The sequence below is a fragment of the Asterias amurensis genome, chromosome 2, assembly GCF_032118995.1.
Source record: "Asterias amurensis chromosome 2, ASM3211899v1".
Taxonomy (NCBI): domain Eukaryota; kingdom Metazoa; phylum Echinodermata; class Asteroidea; order Forcipulatida; family Asteriidae; genus Asterias; species Asterias amurensis.
In genome coordinates this window covers 29,592,094-29,610,639 of record NC_092649.1, presented here as the reverse complement: position 1 = coordinate 29,610,639, position 18,546 = coordinate 29,592,094, and the positions used below count along the sequence as shown (strand labels likewise).

General features: G+C 39.0%; 2 protein-coding genes across 2 annotated transcripts; one reads left to right on the top strand and one right to left on the bottom strand.

Annotated features, from left to right (window-relative positions):
- Window positions 1-45: 45 nt before the first annotated feature.
- On the bottom strand, window positions 46-7,867 carry LOC139933791 (protein FAM50A-like). The gene is made up of 13 exons (XM_071928002.1): window positions 7,609-7,867; window positions 6,857-6,944; window positions 6,380-6,476; window positions 5,848-5,951; window positions 5,302-5,384; window positions 4,801-4,867; window positions 4,429-4,490; window positions 3,691-3,767; window positions 3,370-3,424; window positions 2,985-3,033; window positions 2,715-2,785; window positions 2,354-2,464; window positions 46-1,891 (listed from the first exon to the last, which is right to left on the bottom strand). Exons 1-13 carry the CDS (start codon window positions 7,717-7,719, stop codon window positions 1,883-1,885), a joined length of 984 nt encoding a protein of 327 aa, XP_071784103.1. The 5' UTR covers window positions 7,720-7,867; the 3' UTR covers window positions 46-1,882.
- Window positions 7,868-8,022: 155 nt separating this feature from the next.
- LOC139954117 (ribitol-5-phosphate xylosyltransferase 1-like) lies at window positions 8,023-14,636 on the top strand. Its single transcript, XM_071953781.1, has 6 exons — window positions 8,023-8,173; window positions 9,201-9,374; window positions 10,227-10,338; window positions 10,662-10,967; window positions 11,706-11,876; window positions 12,897-14,636. The coding sequence occupies exons 1-6, from the start codon at window positions 8,023-8,025 to the stop codon at window positions 13,285-13,287; spliced, it is 1,305 nt and encodes a 434-aa protein (XP_071809882.1). The 3' UTR covers window positions 13,288-14,636.
- Window positions 14,637-18,546: the final 3,910 nt, after the last annotated feature.

The following is an 18,546-nucleotide window of genomic DNA, read 5'->3' as shown; positions in this document are numbered from 1 at the left end:
TAGGTTTGGACATTGGTTTTATTAGGCTCTGATTGGTGGCACAAACAAAAACACATTTTTAAAAATAACTAATGGAGCCAAAGCTGGAGCTTTAACCAAAGTTGTGGTTTAGAAAATGCACCACTTGGATATCAAGTTGCATGCTCAAACAGCGCCCCCAACGAGGTCAAAGGGAAGTCTATCCTTAAATTGGTCTCCTGTCTTTATCCCCAAGGTATTGGTTTCTTATGTATACACATGTATGTTGGACTTGAATCTCCAAAACCATGAAAGCCATGTAAATGAATGCGGGTCAAAGGTGATTATGTATGTAGGTTCAAGGCAGATCTCTGGCATCATTCACGAGCCTTGAAGTGTGACCGATGTCATAATGTTCAAGCTAGCCTACCCTTTGCTGAGATGGGGATGACACGTATGCTCGTTTTCACCTTACCTGTGAAATACGCTTACACTTCAAAGATTTTCGGGGAGGGGGTCAGGGGTGGTGGTATTTCTCAGTTGGAGGCCGATCTTTTTGTATGTCGACAGCATATAATTTGCACTACACGATATAACGCACAGGGTCATTGACTACCAAAACAAGAAACTGGAAGTATACTATTGTGTATTTTTCTTTGGGGCAGCCACAGTACAAGGCTGGTTGATTTACAATACACTGATATTGAAATACATTCACAGTAGATGAAGGATATATTGTATTAATATTTAATGACAAATACTGTTCTGTACAAAATGACCCAATAATAAAACAAACTCCTAATCTTGGCTCTAGAAGTACCATAACAAGTTACCATGACTAATAAAAATGGGATTTGGCCAGGCCTGAAATTTCATCTTGGAAGAAGAAGCGAGGCTATTTTTACTTTGCAACAGGCACTTCCATTGAACGTCTATCTGTAACTGTTAAGGGGGAACCAACGACAAGACCAGGGCAACTGAGGCCCATTGCCTCCATGTGATTCCAGGGGTCGATTTCACAAAGGAGTTAGGAGATATACAAATTGCATGGATAGACCCAAGTTAGGACGAGTAACTGGTCCTAACTCGAGGTAAGACTAGTTCTAACTTTGTGAAATCCACCCCTGGCCTTGGTTCAGACGATAAACATACAATGATGAATAACTGGGTTTCCAATGTAATTCCAGCTTTAACATATGTTTACATATTTCTCATTTACTTCAGCTGGCATTTTCTGCTGGCCAAATGCTATTGCTAGTTTATATACCTCGGAACAAGTCAAAATTTGGTCAAAGTGGTTTGATTGGCTAGTGTTGAAAAGCATCCCTATCTATGAAAGATTAACCAGTGATAAAAACTAGTGGGCTACTTAATGACAAGTTAACCGATCCCATAGCTAGTCACTGAAAAATGTACAGGCAAACCCTGTCATAAGTAAAAGCTTACACAAAAGAAACCTGCACTTCTTCCTATAGGATATGTGTGGCTATATGATATGAAAAGGTTTGCGGTGACACCATGCAATGACTATCTTTAAATTAGTTGGGATGGTTCTGAAACGAACCGTTGGTTTTAACTCGACGCTTCGATCAGTATGCTCTGATCATCTTCTGGAGAAGAAGCCGTTACCAAACCCAAACAATTTGAAGTCAGGTAGTAATTTTGTTTGGGAATGATAGTCAGTAACCTCAAGTTATTTCTTGCTTAAAAAATAGTAATAATAACCGAGTATACAAGAAACAATGTGTGCTGTATAAATAGGTCTTATAATTCTAACTTGCGCTTCATATTTGTTGGGAGCATTGCTAGATGCTGTCGGGTGCGATACAGCGCTTTATAAGAACTATTAATGTTCCTGCTATCCAGTTTTGCTGATCAGCGAGATCATGATGCATGTGGACTCAAACCCTTGAAGAACTTTGATTTACTTTATCTGCAAAGGAGGGCAAGAAAAAAGAAGATTTAGTCATCCAACTCGATCTCAAATTAGGCAGAAGTTTATGAAGACTAGTCGATTGCTGATGTACCTGTGTTTTCCGCCATTTCTGGGACATTCATACACCCAGTTTTATAACATTATCTGTTAGGGTGATACAAGTTAGTTAAAGCCTGTGTACTGGGTCTGCATTGGCTGCCTGCAATGCACATTCAACATTACAATACAGTGGGAAACTGACTCACAAAATGGTGCTATAAAGACGATTGGGGTGATGTCATCAGTTGAAGTGGGTCAATGAAATGTGGGATTTAACTTCTTGAATGGAAGGACAGTTTGAGATCATGAAAGAAATGAAGTGAAGGGTTTACAACGACCCGAGTCCCTAATAGCTGGTGAAAAGGTATTCCAAAGTCGGAATCCTACAGTGAAATATCTCTGAAAGATTGTTTGGCTTACCGTGTATTTATCCCACTTCTTCTCTGGGTCGTACGGCTCCCAGCGACTGGCAGGAAAGATGTGTTTATTCCTCTCAAACCAACTCCTTAAGACCACCTTGCCTGCATGGGACTGGGATGTGATATATCAATGCCAGTTATTACTAAATGCATGGCACATCATTGGTTTGTCAAAACACTTATTCCAATGTATAGTTCTGTTGCTATGCTGGTACTCGGTGAGCAATCCTCTAGTTATGAATTCACACAGTTTTTAAAACATGCTTGGTCAAAGATTCTGTACATATGTTCATATCGTCAGCCACCACATGAACCTACAAATCTGGTTTTGAACCATCAAAATGATTTAAAACATACGTTACCTCGTCTTTCTCAACACTGGCATCATTGGTTATCCTGATATCATCATGAACGTCAAAACTGAAGAGAGGACCTACACAAATAAGACCAAAAAAAACAATCAATCAATTTAAGAGTTTAATCTTAAATCAAGAAAAAAAATTGGGGGGGGGGCAAGCCCCCGCTCAGAGACCCTTGCAAAAATTATAAGTATACCAAATAAGAATTTAGTAATTACTAATATTACAACAATTATTACACTTTGAATCATTTGAGTCCAATTGGTTTCTTACCGCTCTTTCCTCTAGCTTTTGTGACGATGAAATCGTAGAAACTATGATGCTGCAATTAAAAAAGTACACCAAGTAAACATGATATCCCTCAGAGGGTACAAGTCTCGCCTACGGCAAGAAAACAACTCAAACAAAGACTACGTATTTTCTATGAAATCAGATGTTTGATTGAAATGGGAATCTGTGAGTGCTTAAACAGTGTTGTGTTGGATTCACCCCTTAGCACTAGTTTAAGCAGCTTGGGGTTGTATACTCCTCACAGAGATGAGAAAGTTTGATAAACAGGGATTACTAAAGTGCCTTGATCTAGCCAGTAGGATATATGCACTTTATAAGAATCCTATCTTATTATAACTATTAACTAAATTAAACAAGTGCAACTTACATGCGGTATAATCAAATCCTCTTTGATGTACATCATCTGCTCCACTGTGACCGCCCTGAAATAAAAGCAGTATACATTGGAAACTTGGATGTTATCATGCACAACAAATAAATACATTGGCACACACAATTGCCCCCACCCCCAGTTTTCTTTTTGTTGGGTTTACGTTAAGGCAACCGACCGGGAATTGTTTGCGGCCAAATTGCCAGCCATGAATTACCTTTCACAACAGTTATTTTGGTTTTTACCTTAGCCTTCTGGCCAATGACAAAGTATTCAGCCCATAAAGCTGAACGATTGTTTGTATACAAATTGTCTTACTTTAGTTCGTGGAAATCTTTCTTGAGTGTTTCAAGACATCGCTGCAGAAATCTTTGGATTGTGTCTCCTTTCTTCATCTAGACAGTGAGATAACGGTAAAATAATATGATGGTTTAGCATCCCACACTAATATAAACAGTGGAGGATCAGTTAGTGACTGGGTTCTAGTTGGGTGTCACACTTTATGACTGGGTTCTAGTTGGGTGTCACACTTTATGACTGGGTTCTAGTTGGGTGTCACACTTTATGACTGGGTTCTAGTTGGGCGTCACACGTTATGATGAGATATAGTTTGGGTATACACTTTATGTCTGGGTTAGTGTCAGGCATCTCAATTTACAAATGGGTTAGACTTGGTTGTCACACTTTACATTTGGGTTGTAGTTGGGCGTCAAACTTTATGACTGGGTGTCAGAGGGTTGTTGACTGGGTTTCAGTGGGTTGTCACACTTTATGACTGGGTTCTAGTTGGGTGTCACACTTAATGACTGGGTTTCAGTGGGTTGTCACACTGGGTTTCAGTTGGGTGTTACACTTTATGATTCAGTATAGCATTATGTGTCTGGGTTGGCATCTCACTTTACAAATGAGCTAGACTTGGGCGCACACTTTACATACAGGATAGAGCTGGGACGACAAACTTTTTTCCTAACTGGCTTTAAGTTGGATGACTGTTTGTAGGTGTGTATTGTCTGTGTATGTACTTTACTAGGTTCCTTTAATACACTATCTGCTTACTTTGACACTCCGTCTGTGACCTGATCCGTCCCAGTAACTGTAGGTTATCTCAATCTCATCACCTACAATCAAGAAATACAATCAAAAATGTAGTTAGATATATAGATGTCTGAGTCTATACTCCTGTGTGGAGAGAAGCAAGTATGAAATATTATCTTATACTCAGTCCAAAAGACCCCATTATGTGTTCAATATCTCATGGACCAGAATGTCACATTGTTAACAAAATAGAAAGGTATGTTGATTATTCGAGTGCATTTCCAAGCAAGCAGTTTTTAAATCAACTTTAGAGACTCCAAACTTTACATTCAAATTTCACAGAAAGTAGATACCCATGAAAGGTTTTTAAAAACATCAACAGACATGACTTACTCTTGATTCTACTCTGCCTCTCCTGCCACTCCTGTCTCAGCTTCTCCCTCTCCTTACTTTCCTCTTCCTGCTCAAACAAACATCAACAAGTGACATGATTTTATTGTTCACACTGCTCTACTATTGTGAAATCATTCAGACATCTTGACATAAGGTTTAATGTTCTGTTGTTGACAAGCCAGCAACTAGTTTTCACACAAGTGCGAGTGGAATACAGACACATATAGCACTTCTGAATCTGGAATCCACTGAGGTCTGATTTGGGTATGGGACGCAGTCGTACTTTGTTTTTCTGTAATCCATGAATGCGCGCCTGATGTGAAATTTATCTCAATGCAAACTTGACATGCAGCTTAAAGTAGTGCAATACCTGTGGTTCAAACAGCGCAATATGCAGGGTGTGAAATGGACCATGCAATATGGTTTAATATCACACTGGTGTTGCCATGGATTGACCAATCAGAATCGCAGTTATTAAAATGACTTGATTTGAACTCTGACCTCTCTCTCTCTGTCTGGAAGGAAGCTTGTGTCTACATCAGGGTTCTTGCCTAGTTTCTTCTTCTTTATAACCGGGGCCATTTCTGCACCAAGGGAAGAAAGAGTGTAAACTTTAAGGACACAGCGTATATTATGTGTTTTTACACAAGGGAGAGGTGCACCATGGGTGGACACAAAACTACACTTGTTGACTAGTCGCTAATGGTTTATCGCGTTGATAGTGGAGTTGTGGTGGTGGCATAATGGTTCATTTTTCGCAATATAAGACTGCTCTTTCAGGCACTGCTCTCGTGCAAAACTACTGGCTCCCGACTACTCATTAAATGAGCCTGCCCAGCGCGAGAGCAGTAGTCTTGCAGGGGCCAGGAGTCTGGCGAGACTACCACCAGTGTCGCGGGAATCGCGGAGAAAGTTGGAACACTATCACAGCGACAGGCATTTAACGACTTGTCCACAAGTCCAACATAAAACCTGATCATGCATACAATAACTTGAGAGTTGTCATTATTTCCTTTCCCCAAAAACCCATGAAAGTGTTATTCATACCAATTTCTTCATCGCTATCTTCTTCACCATCTTCATCCAGATTGAAGGAGAGCGTTCCTGAAAGCTTCAATTTCTTCTTCTTCAGAGCTTTCTTCTCTTTCTCTCTGAAACAAAGCAAATAAAGTCACTCCACTTTAGCTAAAGTAATAATATGATGAGATCGGCGTATAATTACATTCTTAAAATGATCATCAGTTTTACAACAGGTATGCAGAGCTATGTTTGAGTTATGAGACGTATTTATGTAGTACCTTGTAAGGGAAATTTGGACAGTTCATTAAAGTCTGTGTCATTACTCGACATTGCTGATCTCAATTGTCATCTGTTTCTGCTGTGCACCCCCTCCAAGTCTGAATTCAAGTAGAGCATCAAAACTATGTGACATGTCTGGAAGTCAGCTACTTCAGATAAATGTCAAATTTCTGCTTACTCAATGGTTGATCTGGTGAAACTTGCTAGACATGTCACAAATTCATTAAAAACACAGATAATCAAACAACATGCCTACAAGTTCTATTTCTACACAACTTACAATTTCTCCTGATTATTGAATGCCTTTGCTAATTCCTTTTCGTGCTCTTTGACCAGAATGTCTCTCTTTGCTTTCATCTGATCTAACGTCACCAGACCTAAACACAGAAATAAAACCTGGTAATTTAATTATATATCTACATGGTGTAATCCTGTTGATAATCATTGCATCGTGTGCATGAGTATTTGTAGCCCACCTTGTTGGGCTGTTATGGGTCTCCTTTATCATCGATATTATCATGCTAGAAGAAAGTCAAAACAGCCAAGTAAGGTGGGCTGAATTATATCTGCTGCACATATTAAAGTTGCTGCTACTTTCAGCTCTAAAGCTGGCATAGTTTCCTGTGTGATTTTACCAAGTTCGTGAGGGACTCACAAAGTTGACCTTGGACCAAGATGACTTTGAGTCAGAACAAGTTTACTTGGGACAGAGTTGACTGATTCCTCATGTTATTGTAGATCAGTTAAATCTTCCTACCAATGGTACTGCTCTTGAGTTGTTGTTCTACAGCATCGTAGTGGGCTGAAAATTTGGCACTAATAGTCTCTACTTTGCCGAAGTTATCCTGTAATTAGAAAAAAGAAAACATTCATATTTTTTTCTGATTGATAAAAAATGTATCCCAAGCTTGGATCAATTCAGTTCATTTCAATTCACCTTTTTCCCCAGTCCATTCAAAAAAGACAACAGAAGTTAGGAATACTCAGAAAAGGTGGTAACAGGCATAATGATTCTAAAGGCATAAATTACTAAATTTCAGTTTAATGGCACCGGCTATTAATGTTATGAAGAAAACGTTGCAAAGCCGGATTAGCGCATGAACACATTTATACGCATGCATACTAGATTTTGACTTTTTCAACCATTAAAAAAGACAATCTGGTTCCGCGCCAGCATCAAAACTGTACAAAGCAAATGAAAAAAAAACAAAGTTAAGCAGTTAAGCAAAGTTAAGCAGTTAAGACAGATCCCCCCCCCCCCCCTCAAAATAAAAATAATTGAAAAATAAACAAATAAACAAAAAACAAAAAAAATTATTTAAAATTAAATAGCGTTGAATCACAACAACATTTACAAATGCTTTAACTTTCCTGTGTGAACTGTCATTTGATTTATATTAAATGTCATGTCCATCATCTATGGTCACTCATAAATAAGGCCAAACTATGGTGCACTGCAAGGTCATATTGGGCAAATATTTAAACAAAAAACTCGATCTGCAAACTCACCTGTTCAATTCTCTGTTTTCTTTTTTCTAGAGCCTCAAGTTGCTTTTCTCTTTTCATCATCAACTGACGAACACGACCAGCCTCACTTGCTGCTCCTTTATACTCCGTCATTTTAAGAGTTTATCCTTACGGTTTACCTTAGACTGAATTAAAGTAACATAACGTTACTCTGATCGGTTGAAAAGATGAAAGATCAACTTCAATTTGTAAACATTATTTTGTCTACTGCTGCTGCGTGTCTTGGGCCGGGTCCGTTAACATCGTCGGGCGCCCTCTATTGTCAAGATTGTGGTAATTGTAACGCCCTATAGGGCGTATTACACGCCCAATTAAAGCGTTCTGAATTCGCCCAAAATACCAATCTCCGTTAGAACTTCGCATAAAGTTCAGGAGCAATAAAAGCGCCCAATTTAAATGGCACTGTCTGCCATGAGACCGCGGGTATCTTTGAAGAGGCTGTCAATATTGATTGGCGCTATTTATCTTCTCGTTTCTTTCTATTGGGCTTACGTTTTATTATCACAGAAAAGCAGTGATACGTCTGAAGCAAGGAGTGATAAAAGAGGTGAGTATTTAGTTTAGTTTCATTTGGACTACCTGACCAGTGACTGTCACTGTAGTGTTGTGTTGTTATTCACATTCACAATCCATCATTTATCATATCAAACTAGACCCAGTAACTGGGGCGCTGTACTCCTTTTCAACAATTTTTGACTTTATCTGTCGTACTAGCTAGTACGACAGATAAAGTCAAAAATTGTTGAAAAGGAGTACAGCGCCCCAGTTACTGGGTCTAATATCAAACTATCAATCATATCAAAAAGTAAACAAAATAGAAAATTATATTGAACTTTGAAGAAACTGCACTCACTTATAATATCAGATTTAGAAACTTTTCCTAAGTTATGAATTATGAGACGATAGCGGAACGAACCTGACCTAGTAGTAGTAGAAGTAGGAAGAGTGCACCATCATTATAGTCATATCAAACACAGGCCAATTGAATTTGATGATGCATACATGATTTATTGATAGTAACTTGTATTGTAATTCTAAATCTAATGTCTGTAACACTGTATGTACGATGCATGCAGGTTTTCGGACTTGTGTTATTTTTGGGCACGATCGGTCAATCTGGACGATCAACCGATAGCACTGCACTATTGACAGATTGCTATCTAATGTGCAGGAGTGGTTTTACGCGTACAATTGATTTTTCAATAGTGCAGCGGGATTGGTTGATCTTACAGATTGATAGTTTAACTTAGACCTGGCGGCCGTCGGGAGGAGGGTTACGTTATCGCAACTAACAGATTGACCGATCGCGCCCAACATTATCACCTCCAAAAGTAGCTCGTTTAGCTGTCATGTAATGGCTATAGTATTTAGGATGGAGGGGGGAGCAAATACTCCAACAATGAGGTTCTTTCTGCTACCACATGATGAAAGCAGAACGAACCTCATAACAGTTCTAAGATTCTAAGAAGAGTAGGTTGCACCATGGCTTGGTTGCGCAATTTGCCATTCCAGTCAACCAAAATGTGTTTAAACTGCGCTATTTTCTTAATTCATTTCCCCCCCCCCCCCAAAAGCACAAGACAGTCGAATATTGTCACCAGTCAATCTTGGAACAACACAGCAGCGTCATCATGAGCCAGCAAAGGAATCAAACATCAGTAAGACCCATGATGTACTACTAGCTAAGAATACTTATTCGGATGCAAAGGAGGAACATGCTGTGGAGATCTGGAGCAGAGCTGGTGTCGGTAAATCTTAAATTTAGAGTCATAAGTTCATGGTGTTCAACTTCTATAATTTCATTGATGGTTACTTGGATAGACTTTAAACCACCATCTTTCAGGAGTGGGTGTGCATTCACACTCGGTTGGACTCCCTAGTGTCGTCCTAATAGCTCTCCTTGAAATTTATTTTATTTATTTATTTATTTTTTCAATTGGGAAGCAGCAAAGTTTTATATACAGTCATTAATGTAAATTAATTTGATCAGGTTACAAAAATAAAAGTCTCTAATCCAACCTGCAATTTGGTACTCAAAAAGTCAGAGCTACTTACATTTATGTTGTATCTCGCCCCTTGTATTGCCTCACTCCCTGATTACGTGAGATTGCACTTAATCTGATCTCACAACCTTTGGATGTGTCATTTGGTTTCCATCTTATAAACACTGTTACACCAAAACTATCTAGCATTCTTTTCATTCGAGCATCAGAGTTAACTATAAGAACAAAACTGTGGGATTTAGAAATTGCGAGGATACGACGTTGGGTTCCTATCCCGGCGTATATTTAACAACACAGATTTGTTTTCACTTTTTAGAATAATGCCTGAAGTAATGCAACTGTTATGCAGGATAGTAGATTGGGCTAGCAAAAGGGGGGGGGGGGTGATTGGGGTTGGGGGGGGGGGGGGTTGAGTGGGGGGGGTGAGTGGGGTGGGGGGGGGGGAGTCAATAACAAATTGTTTTAGTCATTGACCTGCTATCCTAACCAATTGTTCCTGTAAAGTGTTCATCTAGTGCTAAATGGTGAACCAAGTTAGTGATGTTCCGTTTTAGTTGATAGTATTTCACTAAATTTTGATCTTTCATATGTTCTAAGGTCAATACACTTGGGAGCATATACTAGGAGCCACATTGGAGACCAGGCAACAGGCCGATAGTCAATACACGTTGAGCTATGGTTACAAGAAAGAAGGCCACATTGCATTCACGTAAGTAGCTAGATTCTTATGATCATTCTGATGTGTTGCTTTGTGGTATTTAGTTACATGTATGGAAGGTCTATGTTGGTGGTAAGTAGAGACAGAAAAGTAAAGAGTCCAAACTTTTATTGCATAAGCCAAAAGAAACTTAGCTCAATTCTACTCTTATGGGCTCGTGGTGCTCAATGCTTTAAGAGCCTGTTTGTGTATTCCTGCTTGTTAATGCAATGGCTAAATGAAAAAGAATGCAAAACTTTGGTAATGCATCACGTTTTATATAGAGTAAAACAATTAATCTGAACTCCTGAGCACTTCTCTTTAAAAATCTTCAGATTTAGGACGGGCCATGATGTCTTACCCAGCACGGTCCCCAGAGATGTAGAGAACCTTCTGCTCGTACTTAACGCAAGGGCGCCAGACAAGGTTGATTTTGCTCGTGCTTGGCTGGACAATTTGGATGCCTTCACACGTCTGCGCAATGTTGGGTTGATGCTGATTGGAAGTGAGCAGTGCCAGAACTCTTGGGTGCTGCAGTACATGAAGTCTCATGGAGGACCTCTTCGGTTCTTGCTTGTGGTTTATGACACACTACTTGTGGATGGGAGGGAGATCCTACAGTGGCCTCTTGGGGTGGCAACGTAAGTCTGAACACTCAACATCTTAATCCAGTCTTGCTGATTAGGATTGGAAACTATGCAAAGTGGAGATAGTAGTAGTAGTGTGAAGTAAGCATGCACACCAGCAAAAACTTCCTGTAAAAATGTAAAATACGTTTGACTTGAGCGCAGAATTCTCCGCTTCCGTAAGTGCCTGATTCTTTGCTTACTGTAATCAGAGCCATGAAATTGGGCTCTGCACTTCTGGTGCAGGGATTAAAACAGGTGACAGATGGTGCCTAAGCTGGAGTCAAAGCCATGGGCCTTGCTTTTGAAAGTAGCCCTAGTTAGTATGAACTTAGGCTGATCCTCTTTCCTTCATATGTATGGATAAAGACAAGCATTGGTTTAATTGGATATACAATTACATGCAAGACACTCTGTGTAGTGCACACTAAACATACCTACCAGACTAATGCACAAATTTAAGGCATGCAAAACTTTGGTAGGTCAAAGGTACATCTGGTAGGCAACCAGCGGGTTCATTACGGACAGTATCTAGCATTATGGACAAGTGTTATGTATTCAAAGACTCATAAATCATGCAAATTGTGGATTAAATCTCAAGCCTTTATGAAAATGAAAATATTTGAAGGTAGTGAAAAGTTCTGGAAATCTCATACTAATAGGGGTATGCTCTATACTGACACAGCATGTTGATTATGAAGATATAATTTAACTTTCTATTATTCTAATGAATGTTTGTTGTTTTATTTTAAGGTATCGTGGTTTTCCTGTTGTGAACATCACTAAGTTGAATCCCAGTGCTAGTCGTCGATACCGATGCAATTTCATGGCTACAGTATATCCCAATTCCTCCAGGGAGACACTATTGCAGGTTATCAAGAAGAACAATCTGGCTGACTATTGCTATGTGAAAACGAGAGAAAGGTAATGAGCTCATAAGAGATGTTAATTGACATGTTATTGACGTGTTCTGGCTTCGCTGTTGTTAATAATAATAATAATAATGGTGGCTTCTTATATAGCGCATATGTTCGTCACTCAGTGACGCTCCTGGCGCTGTAACATACAGTATTTCCTGCAAGATGTGGGACTACGTTTGAATTAAGAGACCTAATTCTGATAGCTCCATGTAATGTTTTTACAAGGTGCTGTGGTGCAATTTGTTGCCGATCGGACCAGGAACACCGGGGCGAACCCCTTCTCTTTTCGATAAGTGCACTGGGTTCTTTTACATGCGTTACATAACACATGGGACCAACGGCTTAACATCCCATCCGAAGGACGAAGCAATGGTGAAGTATCGCGCTTAAGGACACAACTGTCACAGCTGGGGATTCAAACCCACACTCTGCTGATCAGAAACACCAGAGTTTGAACTCGGTGCTCTTAACCGCTCGGCCGCGACACTTCCACTTCCATAAGAGCACTGGACTCGAGCTCTGATCGAGTTAAGTTTCCCTAGTTGGAGTGCTTTTCCCACTTCTAAAACTGATATTTTCTCACTATCTTCTTTTGCATTATTAGGCCTACAGGCCATAATGCAACTTATTTTGAGATCTCAACTAAGAGATCTTCGTTCATCTACCTCTTGCTCCCCTTTTCGTTGTGCCAAGAGCTTGTAGTCAGAGATCATTCTCTGTATATGGCCACAAAATGTGGAATAAGCGTCCTACACAGATCAGTACCGCCAGCTCACTCACCTCATTCAAGCTCACCTGTTCCAGCAGGCTTACTAACCTGGTCAACTCTGCCTCAGTGCCTTAGAACAAACTTTTGATTTTGGCGCTCTACAAATGACCTTTGATTGATTGATTGATTGATTGATTGATTGATTGATTGATTGAATGAATGCAAGTCATGTTTGCGGATCCTTTTGATTTCACAATGAAAAGTGTACATTATTTAAATATTGAATAACGATTCTAAATGGTTTTTCTTTTGTAGTTGGACAGCAACTGAACAAGAAGAGACGAGACTTGAGTATGAAGGAATTCTTGCCCAGAGTGACCTAACGCTAAGTCCTGTTGGTATGAACACTGAGTGCTATCGTATCTATGAGGCAGCATCATATGGATCTGTACCTGTAGTAGAGGACATCACTACACCAGGAGAATGTGCCAGTGAGCCTCTACGCCTCCTGAAACAATACAATGCTCCATTCATCTACATCAAAGACTGGCAACAACTCCCCCAAGTATTACTTGAAGAATCCAAGAAAAGCCCGAGAGAAATTTCTCAAAGGAGGGAAGAGCTGCTGAGGTGGTATGGACAGTTCCGGATAAAACTAAAACAAGTGTTTCTGGATACCATTCAAAAGAGTTTCTTCCCAACATGAATTAAAAACTAAAGTTTTAAAAGTGTTTTATTTTATATGGTGTACATTGTACAGTAACATAAACTAGTAAAGACTTTGTAACCAATTTGTTTTGGGTTGTGCTGCCAAGTACGTAGCACGCCAAGCTAAATAAATCACAAGAACCATCTCTGCCCTCTCAGATACCCATTTACCTCTGGGTGAAGAGAAGCAATTATAGTTTAAGAAGTGTCTTGCTCAAGGAGTGTCATAACCGGTAATCCAACCCATATCCTGATGACTTGGCCACCAATGCAGAACTTGAGTCCAATGCTTGAAAAGGATACTCCCAATGGAACTGAGATGGTTTAATATGTTTGGTACTCTAAAAATTAATGGCAATAAAAACTATACTTGGTTAGAAGTACTGCAGCTTTCGATACTATAAAGCATTTTGAGAATCATAATGCTTCGGAGTTAAAATGAAAGAAGATATCAGTTTTTGTCACCAACATTTGGAATCTGAGAAGCGATTCTGCCAGAAAACTTTCTCAGATTGTGGTTTCCAATTGCGGTTATGCAAATACGTTGAAAGAACCACTCGGGATTTTTGCCAATATCTCAAAAACAATATCACCTTATGCAATGAATTTTTCTCAGGTTAATTTTATTGTATATATATTTACATTTATATAGGATTAAAACAATGGAACAGTTAAAAACAAAGGTATCTGTTCCCTCTAAAAGTGCCCCAGTGATCAAGGTAATAATGTTAGACTCCCATGAGCATAACCGAGTGGGAGATTGTAGCACTATACCTGTATGAGAAGCCACCTTTACTACTATTGTTATTACGACGGTAGATTTTATTTCTACTGTGTATGGTGGTTTTTTTCCTGACTAAGTTTTGTCTCCTACTTAATTTTTTCAACTTATCTAGAATTATAGCAATGTCATTGTCAAACATTTGTTTTAAAGAGAGATGAAAAGTTTGCAAAATTTTCAAATGTGTTCGTCAGGGTTGTATTAATGGCTTGCAGCCTACATAAGCACTACTCACATTACAGAGCCAATATAATGTGTAAGTCTTGTGACAAAAGGTCACCGTTGAACTACAAAACACCTCTGAGCCATCCCATTGGCTATTGGAAACTTTGTGTTATTTTAAAATCGTTTTTGGTAATGGTCTGTGTATTCATCCACACAAATAAAGTTGTGTTTTATAAAGTTTATTCTTTCATTATTTATACTTCAAAAGTTTATAATTTTGTTCAGTTAGTTTTTAAGATACTGAAGGCTTGCCATCAAGAAATCAAGAAATAAAAAACAAATCAGAATCAAGAAATAAGTGAGTACAGACATTTCATAAAGTTTTCCCGTCATTGTGTATTTTTAGCTTTATCAAACAAAAATAAATGAGTGGTTCAATAAGTTACAAAGTTAACACCCACCCGTGTCGTGCCCTGGATTGCAAGTTTAAAAAAAAGCTTTTATAAAAGCATATTAATTTTTAAAACTTGCTGTTACAATAACTAGACATCTGTACAACATTCTTATGTATTCACTATTTTATTAAAACAACTGCGAGAGTTATACCAGTGGGCCACTTGAGATGAAGGCTATGAAGTAACATTTTATCAGGAGAGAAGAAATCCCTTCCCAATCCTGGAATATTACTATTCTTATTACTTGGAGGAGGTCAAGAACCAGGGCCCAATTTCATGGAGCTGCTTAAGCATACAATATTGCAAAATGTTTATTTGCTTAGCAGAAATGAGACGGGCCCAATTTCATAAACTTTTGACAGCAAATCTTGACAAATTTCTCTGGCACACAATGGGTGGGGCACCAGCAGTCGCAATTAGTGTTTAACTTAATAGGATGTTGGATGGTAACCTGTTTTTGCTAAGCAAGATTTCCCAGTGCTTAGCGGCTTTAAAAATTAGGCCCACACAGGACGCACAGGACACCGGTCAAACTTTGTACCTGTGTGTTGGGCATAGACCTTATCGCAAATACCAATGCGCAAGCGCAGACTGTTGAATGAGGTGCATTGTGGGATATATATGAATCAAATTTGTAATCAGCTAGACCACAATGCACCTAATTCCAAGCTTTACGCGCGCGCCCCAGTATTTGCGAAAAGGTCTATTGAAGTACACCACTTATCTTATATACCGCCCTCTAGTGCTACCTTATAACATTATAATGTATAACGCCACTCAAGCCACACTGTGTGGTGTGACGTAGGCCTCGAAGTCCCTAGATATCATACCGTGACCTGCGCAGTTGAAATGGGCAGACCAAAGTGACCACACGCGAGTTTGTTATTCTCAAGAGTTGGATCATCCAATCAGATTCACTGATTGCGATCTAAACCTCCAATCAGATTCACTGATTGCAATATCAACAGGTGTAATTATGCAAACGAGGCGCACGTGCGGGCGCGTGGGCACTTGTGAGCAGACGACATTTTTTGACATGCCACTTTTAGTACGCGCTGACTGAAAGAAGGATGGGCCCTGCACTGGATTTGGACGTCGCGTTTTCTTTTGGATGAACTTTAGGAACGAAAGTCATTTTTGTAGATAATGTGTTCATGAAATATTGACAATAATTGTTGCAGCATTTGATAGCCTTGGTTGAGTTTTGATTTGAAGGACACAGTCTACCATGGAGTTTGTTGAGCATAGAGAAAGGATGGACAGAGAAATTGGTGAGCAATTCTTTCACTTGCAAGAAAGAATTTTCTTCGTACAAAAACTGCAGAATGTAGAAAAACTCACTGTTGAGCCCTCCAGTACATCGTGAGTTCCATGGAGTCAACTTTAACTCAGACTACCGACTTTATAGAAGTGAACTATTAGACAATTTTTAACTTCAATGTTGAGCATGCGAGTGTGGATAAAGAGTGCTCCAGTGATTGAACGCAGACTGATTGCAGTGTAAAAGATGCACGACCGAAGCCAGGAGCTCCTCTAACAACATCTTTATTAAAGTTTTGAGAACATTCATACACAAAAACTCAATGACTACGTTTAGAACTTAACCTTATTAAACCCCTTCAGGATGAACTAGAACTGTAGCATTGAGGATAGGGGTTGTATTTCAACTGTACTTTTCGTCAACAAGAAGCTGTAACCGGGCCTTGCTGACTGATGTGGACCGAGTCGGGGAACGATGAGAGGCGCACCCGTACCGCGGAGCTGCCGTGTTCAAGTCAAGATTCAAGGCAGAACATTTCCTGTGCTAACTATTGATAGACTTGTCTGGTGAGAGTTATCTATGGATTGTGTGGTATGGGGATGTGGCATTAGATATCGTCCAATGAAAGACAAGAGTGTGAAAACGGTAAGCGAAGATCTAACCCATTTCTTGCAGGTTCCCACCCTTGTTTTACAGCCCCTGTCCCCACTAGGTGATCTACGATGAACTTGTTGATGTTGTCCCACATTTTGTTGAGCTTTCAATGTGACTTCACTCTGTCTTGGTATTTCTTGTTTTGCATATTGGTCGAAGCCAATGATGCTTTTAGTTAGAAGACAAGTCTTTCTGGAAATTTCTTGGGGTTGAAACTTCAAAGTCGTCAGTTGTCATGTTTAATTACAATTGTCATCATTAATTTTTTGTAAATCAAAATAAATATCTTAATGTTTAGGGCTTACAGTTTGGGGGTAAACTCCAAATAAGTTTTTCAGATAGATTGGGTGAATTATCCCAAAAAATCTCTTTTTTATATTATTTTTTATTTTATTACTTTTCTCGCGTACTATAGGAGTGACACAACCTGAAATTAGATTATTCCTGTCCAATCTGCATTCTATTTGATGATCATGTTTGATTTAGGAGTATTATATAAGGCAATTTATACATACTAAATTAATATACATAATATTCCTAAAGACATCATTCATCAATTCTGAATGTATAGCTTTTTTTCTATGAGTATATGACCCAAATTCCTTAAACATTCACTGTAGTAAGAAAAATACAACATACACAAACTTAGCAAAGTTGTCAAGAAGTAATGAAATATAAAAAAGTTGTTACAAAAGCAGTTAACTTCCACCCAAACAAATCTGTTTATAGCCCTCGGTATTTATGCACCCAATCTACTGCAATTAATTAGTTTTTGAGCGCTGCGTCACATGAACAAATGAGAAAAAGATAAAACAACAGGAAAAGAAAAAGATGAAACAACAAGAGCGGGATATTTCCTTCTCCATGATGAAACAGAGAGAGAGCAACCACTGAGAACACTGATGTCATTGATTCCTCAAGGTATGTATTAGTGGTAAGTGTAGGCCTAGAGTTAATAGTAGTGTTGGCCTAGAGATAAGGTTAACTCCCTTTTCTAGCAGGTTTACTGAATATTGGTAGCTCCATGGTAGACGATGACGATTCTCTCTCCGATGTTGCTGATGATCAGGGGTCAGTGAGGTCAAGTTTTTCAAGCAAAGGTCAAGTTATTCACGACAGGTAAAGTATTGGTAAGTGAGAAAGAAACTAACACTTTTTCTCCACAGCTGATTTCTAACCATTTTTTGCAGCTCTTACTTCCACAGGTTTCTAACCTCTTCCTTTTCAGGCAATAACCTTTTTCTTGTTTTTCACAGTATAACCGATTCTTCCTACTGCCAATGACATGTGATTGGGCATCATACACAATGACAGGTTTGGGAAGGTCTCAGGGTAAACTCATGGTGTAAATCACGCTATGGCATGATGTGACCCCTCAAATGCTAACCTTTCTAGATAGTTTTCTTCCCAAGTATGCAGGTGATGTTTTCCCATCTTGAAGCGACTGAACTTGCTTGTGCAGCTAAAGAGATGTCTCACTGCATGGATTGTGGTCTAGCACAAGGTTTGGTAATGCATGGTTATGTAAGATAGGAGTTTCTGAAATTACTTCGTTAATTGAAAGAATACTTAACTCATGATAACTGTGACATTTGGAAGACCAGACAAATTTCAAAAATTCTAGCTTATTGTTAAAAAACGAAAATTAAAAAAACAAATAAACCTGTTGTTAAAAAACAAACGAAGAAAGGAAGGAGCACTTAAATTTTCCACTGGTAAGGGGCACTTCTATAAGAAAAATGTAAATTTGTATTTGAAAAGGGCACTACGGCAAGTGGGGGTCATTTCAAAGCATGTTGTTAGATATTTGTAATTGAAGATAATACCTCAATCACTCATCTCTTTATGCAACTAACCACAACATTTCAAAGTGTCGTGACCAAGAAGAGCACTGGACTCGAATAGGGACATCTTTTGGATGAGACGTAAAGCTGTTGGTCC